The following is a 12,023-nucleotide window of genomic DNA, read 5'->3' on the forward strand; positions in this document are numbered from 1 at the left end:
AGTCCCTCGGAATCGAGGAAGACTTGCTTCCACTCTAAAAATTAGTTCTTACATGACTGAACAGTCCAATACGGGAATTACAGTCTCTGTCACAGGTGGGACAGATAGTTGTTGAAGAAAAGGGTGGGTGGGACTGGTTTGCCGCACGCTCCTTCCGCTACCTGCGCTTGTTTTCTGCATGCTCTCAGCAATGAGACTCGAGATGCTCAGCGCCCTCCCAGATGCTCTTCCTCCACTTTGGGTGGTCTTTGGCCAGAGACTCCCAGGTGTTGGTGGGGATGTTGTACTTTATCAAGGAGGCTTTGAGGGTGTCCCTGTAACGTTTCCTCTGCCCACCTGGGGCTCATTTGCCATGTAAGAGTTCCGAGTAGAACACTTGCTTTGGGAGTCTCGTGTTTGGCATGCGAACAATATGGCCTGCCCAGCGGAGCTGATCAAGTGTGGCCAGTGCTTCAATGCTGGGGATGTTTGCCTGGTCAAAGACGCTAATGTTGGTGCGTCTGTCCTCCCAGGGGATTTGTAGGATTTTGCGGAGACATTGTTGGTGGTATTTCTCCAGCGACTTGAGGTGTCTACTGTACATGGTCCATGTCTCTGAGCCATACAGGAGGGCAGGTATTACTACAGCCCTGTAGAGCATGAACTTGGTGGTAGATTTGAGGGCCTGGTCTTCAAACAGTCTTTTCCTCAGGCGACCGAAGGCTGCGCTGGCGCACTGGAAGCGGTGTTGGATCTCGTCGTCGATGTCTGCCCTTGCTGATAGTGGACTCCCGAGGTATGGGAAATGGTCCACGTTGTCCAAAGCCGCGACGTGGATTTTGAAGACCGGGGGGGGCAGTACTGTGTGGCGGGGTCAGGTTGGTGGAAGACCTTTATCTTACGGATGTTTAATGTAAGGCCCATGATTTTGTACGCCTCGGTGAAGGTGTTGACGATGGCTTGGAGTTCAATCTCTGAATGTGCGCAGACGCAAGCGTCATCCGTGTACTGTAGTTTGATGATAGAGGATGGGACGACCTTGGACCTGGCCTGGAGACGACGAAGGTTGAACAGGTTCCCACTGGTTCTGTAGTTTAGTTCCACTCCAGCGGAGCTTGCTGACTGTGAGACTGAGCATGGCAGCGAGGAAGATTGAGAAGAGGGTTAGGGCGCTGACGCAGCCCTGTTTGACCCCGATCCGGACGTGGATTGGGTCTGTAATGGATCCGTTGGTAAGGATCACGGCCTGCATGTCATCGTGGAGCAGGCGGAGGATGTTGACAAACCTTTGAGGGCATCTGAAACGGAGGAGGACGCTCCATAGACCCTCGCGGTTGACAGTGTCAAAAGCCTTTGTAAGGTCGAAGAAGGCCATGTATAAGGGTTGGCGCTGTTCCTTGTATTTTTCCTGCAGCTGTTGCTCTGCAAAAATCATGTCCGGTGTGCCCCGTAGGGGACAAAATCTGTACTGTGATTCCGGGAGGAGCTCCTCAGTCACAGGGAGAAGACAGTTGAGGAGGACTCAAGCGACAAGTTTCCCAGTAGCTGATAGCAGGGAGATTCCTCTGTAGTTGCCGCAGTCGGACTTGTCACCTTTTTAAAGATGGTCACGATCACTGCGTCTCTGAGATCTCCCGACATGCTCTCCTCCCTCCAGATGAGAGAGATGAGGTCATGTATCCGTGCCAGTAGTGCCTCTCCGCCATACTTTAGTGCCTCAGCAGGGATTCCATCCGCTCCCGTAGCCTTGTTGTTCTTAAGCTGTCTTACGGCTTTTTGTATCTCGTGCAGTGCTGGTGTTTCACTGAGGTGGTGGCAGGTCGCTTGCTGCGGGATGGAGTCGAGAACACTCGAGTCAAAGGCAGAGTCTCGATTGAGGAGAACTTCGAAGTGCTCCTTCCAGCGGGCCCTGACTGCCTCGGTGTCCTTGATGAATGTTTCCCCATTCTTGGCCAGCAGTGAGGTGGGGCCTTGGGAGTTTGGACCGTAGGTGGCCTTGACTGCGACGAAGAATCCTCGCACATCATGGCTGTCGGCCAGCTGCTGTATCTCCTGTGCTTTCTCCATCCATCACCTGTTCTTTAAGTCCCGGGTTTTTTGTTGGACCTCAGCCTTGAGCCACCTGTAATGCTGTTTTGCTGCTCCTGAGTTGGGTTGTTGCTTAAGGCTCAGAAATGCTCTGCACTTACGATCTATTAGCTCTTGGATCTCCTGATCATTCTCATCAAACCAGTCCTGGTGTTTCCTGGTTGAGTGACCGAGCGTCTTTTCGCAGGCACTGGTTATAGAGGCCTGGAGGGCAGACCAAGCGCTGTGGGCATTCAGCATCTCAGGGTCATCAAGGCACGCCAGATTAGCTGTGAGGCGCTGGCTGTATAGGGCTCTCTTAGCTGGGTCTTTAAGTGTCCCGACATTGACTTTTTTGCGGCACTGCTTCTGTTGCCCCCTCCGCTTTGGGGCTATGTTGATAGCAGAACAAGGTGTTGGTGATGACAAGGTCGTGTTCTAGGCATTTTGTCAGGAGCAGGATACCGCTGGAGTTGGTTTTCCCGACCCCTTCTCTGCTGATCACGCTTCCCCAGAGGCCTGTGTCCTGACTCTGGCGTTGAAGTCGCCGAGGAGGATCAGTTTGTCGTCCATATGGACTCGGGACAGGGATTGTTCGAGGCTGAAGTCGAATTCCTCTCTGGCCTCATCTGTTGCGTCGAGTGCGGTGTTCCGGTGTATCGTTGTTGGAGTTGTCCATGAGGTCCAGATATTCCAGGTCCTGAACTTCATTTTGAAGAGCTGGAAGATGCCTGTGCGTGAGTTCTTTTAATGTGGGGTGCCTAAACGAAAGATGAGGTGCTATTCCTTGAGCTTGCGTTGAGCTTCATTGGAACAGTGCAAGACGCCGAGGACGGAGAGATCAGAGTGGGAGTGGAGTCGAGAATTAAAGTGACAGGCGACCGGAAGCTCAGGGTCACCCTAACTGACTGAACGGAGGTGTTCTGCAAAGCGGTCACCCAATCTATGCTTGGTCTCCCCAATGTAGAGGAGAGCACATCGTGAGCAGCGAATACAGTATACTAAATTGAAAGAAGTATAAATGAAAGTCTTTCTTTTAACAAAACACATTGAAGGGCAATGTGCCTGAAACGTTTTTTCTCCACTGACTTACTGGATGTTTCCAGCATTTTCTGTTTTTGCCATAAATAATACGTTGGGGGATTCGGGGAGGTTAGGAACAGAAGCTTGGACTGACATATGGTTTTAAGTATTAAAAGAAAACTGGTGCAACGGAACGAAGCTGGGTTTAGCCTGCAGGTAGCGCTGTGTCCACGCCGATTTGCAAGCAGCTATTGATTGGTCAATTTGAATTTCCCTCCCTTCATTCATTCATTCATGAATTGACACAAATGATCGTTGGCTTTCAGAAGATAGTGTGTACTCTTGCTAAATCTAGAGGGAACTGGCGACATAAATTTCATTCAGAACATTTTACAAATCAAAGTTTTACTGCCCGTCTGTAATTCAATCATCGGATGCCTTACAGAACATAAAAACAGAAAATGTTGGAAATATAGTCTCTGTAAAGAAAACATGTTTCTTCATCAGAATTTTCTGTGGGTTTTTACTTTAGCTTTCATTGTTTTTATGTTTTAGTCTTATCTGTTTATGCCAACAAGGCGTGAGAAGTATAATCTCTTAATTTTGCAATTACTGATTGTGCCTTATACACACTTACATTTCTTGTGTATGTTAATGGCTTTGTTGGAGATTTCACAACAGAATTTTCCAACAAGATATTTACACAGGTACTCTTGCTCCTTGCAGCTATTATTTACACGCTGTTTCTCAGCACCAATGTTTAAAGTTTCTTTTTGTCGGCTCGACTTCCGAGCGCGTTCCTGCTCACGGTTTAAATGCAGGCTGTTCAACCAATCAAACGTTTCGGTGAAGTATTTGTCCTCGCCTCGCGTTTCAGCCAATTACACGTCGCATACAATCGCAACCAATCAGATGCTCGGATTCTTTCCACTTCCTATTATTATTGGTCAAGTCCTTCCCCATTCCCTCCAATCAACTTCTAGTTGATGCCGATTGCAGCCAATCCCACGCGGTCTGACGTGCGTTGAGATGTGTTCTGGCCATTTATACGCCACGTTCGATTTTGTAGTTGGCTCCGCCAATGAAATGCGCGGTGCAGTTTGCTTGTGGCGTTTCCTGGCCAATCCGGCACGGTGATGGGTGGGTGCGGTTGGCAGACTGGCAGACTGCAGCCGCGCGGAGCTGGAGTTGTGGAGAACGGGAACTTCATACCTCGAGTCAACAGGTAGCGAGCGTCCTCAGCCATGAAGGGGCGCGATGGAAGACGACGTTGTGATTAGAACACAGCTCTTCCACAACCGAGTTCGCGAGTGCATTGTAAGTTTTGGGGCGCGATCGCTGATGCTTTTCGTCTAGTTAAATCCGAGTGGAAAACATATGTTACACAGTTGAATTCAGTGCCCGAAAGATTTTTTTTCACGTCGTCAACTATCTCTTGCAGCAATATTCAAGATGTAAATGTGAGAGCAGTATTTCTTAACGGGTTATGTTCATCAAGTAATGAGGGAATCTCTGGCATGTTAACTGTGTAAAACCCAATGATGTTTTCACGCGTGCGAAGATAGAGTCGAAACCATTTAAGTGTGCATAATATTTCCATTTATTCACTATTTGGGAATTTACGGATTCTTTACTAGGTTTGAAAGCCAAGATGAGATATTGTGTTACTGGCTCTATCTGGATGGAGTGTTCTCTTTCAACCTTAAATTACTTATTTAGAGGTTTGTATATTGTGTGCTGTGTTAGGAACCTACCCTGGTGGGTATTAAGTGAAGGCTATGGAGCAGATTTGAACTTCCTACTGTGGCAGTAATGTCCATATGCTGTACAATATGTATGTAAGTAAGGTTGAATCTCATCATCTATATGACAGTAGACTATGTTGACAGATGGTGTTGGTAAGGCACAGTATGTCGATAGAATCATGGAATAGTGCAGTACAGAAGGAGGCCACTCGACCCATCGAGACTGCGCCAGGTCTTGCAAAGAGCAATCCAGTTAGTCACGCTACCCAAGTCTTTCTCCATATCAGTGCAATTTTGTCCTCCTTCAAGTATTTATTCAATTCCCCTTTGAAAGCTATCATTGACTCTGTTTCCACCACCCAATCAAGCAGTGCATTCCAAATCGTAATCACTTGTTGCATTAAAAATAAGTTTTTCTTCATTGTGCCTCTGGTTCTTTTGTGAATCATCTTCAGCCATTGGAACCAGTTTCTCTATTTACTCTATCTAAACCTATTATGATTTTAAACACCTGTCAAATCTCCTCTCAATCTTCTCTGCTCTAAGGAGAACAACCCCAGCTTCTCCAGTCTATCCACGTAACTGTAATCCTTCATACCTGGAATCGGTCTAGTAAATCTCTTCTGTACCCTCTCCAAAACCTTCACAGATAGAGGGGGAAAAAAAGGAGGCGAAGGATGGAGTCTTGGGCATGGTGGTGTATTTGCAGGGGAAGCCCATGGAGATGATTTACTGGGGTATTGTGTAGTAATTGTAGTCGCATGAGATATTGTTGGGACTTTGGTCGGGTCTGTTTGTTGGAACCGAGAAGATTAAAGAGTGATTTGATAGAAGTGTTGATAATTCCAAAGGGATGGAACAGAGAAGATAGAAAAAAAAACTGATTCAGGGATCTAGCATGAGGGAATATCGGTATAAGATTAAATGTGAGAGATTTAGGACAGAGAGCAGGAGATAGTGTGGTTTTTTTTACACAGGGTTGTGCGGCTGTGGAATGCACCACCAGAGTTAATGATTGAAGCAGAGACCATGTGCACATTTAAGAATAGGTTGAAGGAAAGGGGAATAAAGTGATGTGTGAAAGTGGCGGGTACATGGGATTAGCACGACAGCTCGTGTGAAGGATAAACACCAACACAGACTGGTTGGGCTGAATGGCTTGTTTTTTCTGTGTAAAAAGACAAATTTGGTGCTGTGAATGGGAGGAATTTGAATAGGGAGTGTGTTGCTGTTGGAGCGCCATTTTATCTGGGTTCCAGGAAGATGCAGTTTTAAGAAAAGGGTTATGGCTGCCTGTGTATGAAAATCTAGCAAGTTTATTTTAATATCACCACTGGCTGCATGAGACCCTTGTGACAGGAGCCCCCAGCCAAAGACCAAAGTAAAAGCAATTTAAGAAATCCTTCAGCTCCTCATTCTTGGTGATGTGGGTGGGGGAGAATGAAGGTGGCAGTTAGAAGTGGAGGAGTTTGGGGTTATAAGAAATAAGAGTAGGCCATACGGGCCCTTGAGCCTGCTCCGCCATTCAATAAGATCATGGCTGATCATCGACCTCAACTCCACTTTCCTGCCTGATCTCCATATCCCTTGATTTCCCTAGAGTCCAAAAATCTATCTGTCTCCGCCTTGAGTATACTCTATGACTGAATATCCATAGCCCTTTTGGGTGGAGAATTCCAAAGATTCACAACCCTCTGAGTGAAGAAATTCCTCCTCATCTCAGTCTGAAATGGCTGACATCCTGAGACTGCCCCCTAGTTCTAGACTCTCCATCCAGGGGAATCAGCCTCTCAGCATCTACCCTGTTGTCTCTACTCTCCAGGATGATCCCAGAGTAAATAACTTATACATTTTTTAATACATTTTAACTTATGAAGATATAAAAATGTATTTTTTGGCACTGCACAGTTATCAAAGAGAGAAATAGTTGATTTATCTCTTGTCCCTGAAATAGAAAACTATTTGATTTTTGTCCTATGTGTCATCTGATGGAATTTTTACATTTTTTTTAATGTTGATCATGAACTGAGTGAGCCACTTGCATTATCACAGAATGGGTTGGTATATCTGCAGATCTTCATTGTGAATGTGATGCATGTAATGCGTTTATATTCCCTTGAGTGAATTATATCCTGTACTGCTTTCAGAAATGCTTTCTCACCCAACATGGTGTTAGTTTCTGGTAAATTGCCCAGATTTCCAACATTTTGTGCTGACTTGTGTTCAGATTAAGTTTTGGCAGGGTTTTTTTTTGCATTTAGCAGCATTCTTCAGGAAAGTTGTGATTTCCATATTGTACAAAATTCTGCTGCATAGGACACAAGACTACAACAGAATTTGATTGCCTCTGTGCAATAAGCTCTTCTAATGGTTGTGGGTAAATATCTATTCCACACATACCAAGAGGATCTCTGGCTAGATTGCTGTGCTGAAGTTAGTTGATCTAGGCTGTGGTAGTAGTCGGGCCATTATAGTTTGCATCAGTGTCCCTCTGCGAGAAGAAGGTAGAGGGGTGGAATCGACCAATTTTCCCACTCCTGATGGATATCTAGTGACCCTACTGCAATCCGCACGTGTGCGGACTTTGAGGAAGAACAAAACTTGTCTTGACTGTGATGTCTGCGTCAGTTGAGCAGCTTGTTGACGTTCGCTGTTTGAAGAGCGGCCGCTTGGGCAAAGTACCAGAAAACTGTTGGCATCCTGCGTGTTGTATCCCAGCATCTCAATACCATTGGTTCAGGGCGGGGAGAGAACCAGTCCATTGGAAAAACCTAATGAATCAATCTCTGGGTGGGGGGTGGAGTGAATGAGCTTTAAAGAAAATCACTTGTGCTAAAGTACTTGTTGAGACATAATGGTTTTCTGCATATTTGTCATTTGTTTCTGTTCCAGCGTGGAGCCATAAAGTGTACCTTTAACCTGCCCCATGAGCCGCATTAAATGCTGGCATTGTCAAACTTGTTAATCAATATATATTATTGCTGAGCGCAGCATTTGCTGGATTAGTGCCCAAAGTGGCTTCTGTTTGATTTGCTGAGATGATATTCTGTTGCTTGGAAGTTGACTAACATCTTGCAACAGACTCATAGAAACATAGAAAATAGGTGCAGGAGTAGGCCATTCGGCTCTTCGAGCCTGCACCGCCATTCAATGAGTTCATGGCTTCAGTACCCCATTCTTGCTTTCTCACCATACCCCATACTTGCCATACTCGCAACAATATGAGACTTGAGCACAAAAATGTAGACTGACACTCCAGTGCAGTACTGAGGGGAGCGCTGCACTGTCGGAGGGACAGTACTGAGGGAGCGCTGCACTGTCGGAGGGGCAGTACTGAGTGGAGCGCTGCACTGTCGGAGGGACAGTACTGAGGGAGCGCTGCACTGTCAGAGGTGCCGTCTTTCGGATGAGACGTTAAACCGAGGCCCCCTCTCAGGTGGACGTAAAAGATCCCATGGCACTATTTGATAAAATGCAACATCCTCACTGACACCTGGGAGTCCCTGGCCAAAGACCGCCCTAAGTTGAGGAAGAGCATCCGGGAGGGCGCTGAGCACCTCGAGTCTCGTCGCCGAGAGCAAGCAGAAACCAAGCGCAGGCAGCGGAAGGAGCGTGCAGCAAACCAGACTCCCCACCCACCCTTTCCTTCAACCACTGTCTGTCCCACCTGTGACGGAGACTGTAATTGCCATTTTGGACTGTTTAGTCACCTAAGAACTCACTTTTAGAGTGGAAGCAAATCTTCCTCGATTTTGAGGGACTGCCTGTGGTGATGATGATTTTGAAGAAGAGCAGAGAAGTTCTCCCCGGTGTCCTGGCCAATATTTATCCCTCAATCAACACTAAAACAGATTATCTGGTCATTATCACGTTGCTGTTTGTGGGAGCTTGCAGTGTGCAAATCGGCTGCCGCGTTTCCTACAGTACAACAGTGACTACACTCCAAAAGTACTTCATTGGCTGTGAAATGGGACATCTGGTCGGTTCTATAGAAATGCAAGTCTTTTCTTTTGTCCCCTGAGTTTTCAAAAATCAGTAACTGTGTATATGACTATTAAGGATTCAAAGATGGGGTGCTAGTAATAACATTCCCCCCCCCCCCACCCCCGCCCCCAATGTTAGTGAGGGGAAAAATCAGCAAGGGTTTCCGTTCTCTAGCCAGTGACCCAGTACTGGAAAGTCCATGTTTGTGAAGGCCTGATTGAGCTTGGCTATGAGTCACCCTGCAGTCTGATAGCCTGCTAATACTCACTGACCAGGTGCACACATCAAGAATGACCACTTTGAGGTACTAATGGACTCCCAGTGCGTGTGGAGTTGCACCCTAATGTCACAAGGGCATAAATTGGCATTGGAGAGCGGGGCGGGGGTGGTTGAAGAAGCTTTTGTGATGTGTTTTGAGTTACTTTTCACATGTTCTTAGTCTTGCTTTGGCTGCTTTTCCCCCTCCTGCTCGACTGACAGTATCGACTCCTTGCTGAGATACAGTTTTACAGTTGTGATGAAGGGTCAGTGACCTGAAACACTGACTATACTTTCCCCTCTCCACAGAGGTGCTTGAGTGTTCCCAGCATCTTCTGTTTTTATTATAGTTTTACAGGCCTCTGATGCTCTTCAGTCCCTTGCCCAAACTGCCACCTTTCCTCCTAAGCATTGGAAAGACCGAAGCTATATTATCGTTGGTCTTTGACAAACTCTGTGCCCGAGCCACCGATGACATCCCTCTCCCCGGCACCCGTCTCGGCTTCAACTAAACTGTTTGCAACCTCGGCGTTCCATTCAACACCGAGCTGTGCTTCCAACTCCATATCCTCTCCGTCACAAAGGCTGCCTATTCCCCCTCTGTAACATTGCCTGTCTCTGCCCCTGCCTCAGCCCTTCTTTCTGCTGTCGAAACCGTAATCCAAGTAAAATAAACTTGAAAGACTTCACTGTAAATCTCGCGGAAATGTACATTTTAGCAGGAAGCTTGTATAATGAGCTGAATCTGTAAACTATTGTAAGCATTAATGTAACGAGTTGTAGATTATGAAATCACAGCACGGGATTAGGATCAGAGGTCATCTGAAGGTTTTGCAACAGTTGCATTTTGATCCTGCAGAACATTTTAACACCAGGGGAACTTGTTGCCTATTTCTGCAGGACACAGTCAATTCTCTTTTCTTGCATTGTACACTGCCATCTTTTACCATTTCTAAAGTTGCAAATTGTATTCATTTTTATCTCCTCCCTTTCCTGTTCTCTCTCTTTCCCCCCCCCCCCCCGCGCCATACATTATCTTCAGATCACGCACATGTCGTACCTTACTCTATCGAATCAGCAAAATAGCAGGCTCCTGGGCCCTTTCTCACTGTTGTATATGTAGCTGCTACGAAGTGCATGTGTCTTGGGTTTGCACCGTTTTTCCCTGCCCTGTTCTTGCCCAAGGTCGTTCTCTGGCATCATAGCTGAGATTGGAAATTTGTTTGTGTGTGTGTGTAATAATTGAGAGTAAACCACCGTGCTTTTATGCCACTGAATTTCTGAGTTTGATGACACATTTTTCTTTTTCTCCAACGTTCCTCCAGTTACTGCTGAAAGTGCGAACCTGCATTGAGTTACCGCTCCAAAAGGACAAATTGTTCTCTGCTTCTGGCCAAAACGGCTCATTTTCATATCCTCCGATATAGATTGGGATTCGTTCTTTGCCGGCAGTGTCAATTTTAGTCCAATTTCCTGACTCGTTGATCTTGCCCAATTTCCTCTGGTACAGTTTTTAAATGAGATTCAGTTGCTTGCGGAAATGGGGATAACTTATGATGAAAGCATAACTTAGATTGTCAGGAAATCTTGCACTAGGATCTCTCTCTCTTTTGTAGACTTGACTCTGTATTGAACCAATTCTTCTTGTAAGTTGACAGTGGTGGAGAGAATGGAAGGAGCTACTCCTCGACAATGACTGTTAGCTTGGTGTTTGCCCATGCAGACATCAGAGCTGAACATAACATATAAGAAATAGGAGCAGGAGTAGGCCACCTGGCTCCTCGAGCCTGCTCCGCCGTTTAATAAGATCATGGCTGATCTGATCATGGACTCAGCTCCACTTCCCTGCCCGCTTCCCGTAACCCTTTATTCCCTTATTGCTCAAAAATCTGTATCGCTGCCTTAAATATATTCAATGACCCAGCCTCCACAGCTCTCTGGGGCAGAGAATTCCACAGATTTACAACCCTCAGACGAAATTCCTCCTCATCACAGTTTTAAATGAGCGGCCCCTTATTCTAAGACGATGTCCCCTAGTTTTAGTTTCCCCTATGAGTGGAAATATCCTCTCTGCATCTACCTTGTCGAGCCCCCTCATGTTTCAATAAGATCACCTCATTCTTCTGAACTCCAGTGTGTATAGGCCCAACCTACTCAACCTATCTTCATAAGTCAACCCCCTCATCTCTGGAATCAACCTAGTGAACCTTCTCTGAACAGCCTTCAATGAAAGTATATCCTTCCTTTTTAAATACAGAGACCAAAACTGTACACAGTACTCTCGGTGTGGCCTCACTAATACCCTGTACAGTTGTAGCAGGACTTCTCTGCTTTTATACTCTATCCCCCTTGCAATAAAAACAAACATTCCATTTGCCTTCCTGATTACTTGCTGTACCTGCATACTAACCTATCACTTAGCTGATTTTACACGCATGCGCGTATTCCAGTAGGTGTTCATGAATAGCAGTCAGGAGTGAAAATGTTTCTCTTTCCCCCCCCCTCCCCTGCCCCCCCAGAGGCATCGAGATGCATTGTAGCGCCCTTGCTGCCACCCTGACTGACACCACCTAACTCTGCAAAGATCAGGCATGGAACCTGGAACCATCCAATATGTGTGGCTCAGTTGCATGCTACATCTCTGTTTGATTACTTGTGCTTCCGGTTTGCAGTAGAGGAATGTTCATAATTCAATAAGGTTATGAAATAAGTTTTTATTCGCATTCGGGCAAGCAAAAGAGAACATTTGTGTTTTTCACATTCATGCTGGGGCAAGCGCTCCTCGGGTGAGTATAATGCAGTGTGACTTTACCTGCACAGTACTCCCTGCAATGTGGATTAACCCTAGTCTTGGAATATCTTTTGATCCACCAGTGTGATGTTTCCATTTCCAACACTGGACATCCTTTGTGACCCATATGACGAAGTGCTGCAGCTCTGTGCTGCAGACTGTTCCTGACTTGGAGC

At 46.2% G+C, this 12,023-nt stretch overlaps 1 protein-coding gene across 2 annotated transcripts in view; it reads left to right on the forward strand.

The window, feature by feature from the left end:
* Positions 1-4,244: 4,244 nt before the first annotated feature.
* Positions 4,245-12,023, forward strand: part of lmbr1l (limb development membrane protein 1-like) — a 72,280-nt gene continuing 64,501 nt past the window's right edge. For both annotated transcript variants that reach the window (XM_070869508.1, XM_070869509.1), the window contains exon 1: positions 4,245-4,386. In XM_070869508.1, the coding sequence (XP_070725609.1) occupies positions 4,327-4,386 (60 nt within the window). In that variant the 5' untranslated portion in view covers positions 4,245-4,326. The remainder of the gene's footprint in view (positions 4,387-12,023) is intronic.

This window comes from Pristiophorus japonicus, chromosome X (genome assembly GCF_044704955.1).
Source record: "Pristiophorus japonicus isolate sPriJap1 chromosome X, sPriJap1.hap1, whole genome shotgun sequence".
In the NCBI taxonomy this organism is placed as follows: Eukaryota; Metazoa; Chordata; class Chondrichthyes; family Pristiophoridae; genus Pristiophorus; species Pristiophorus japonicus.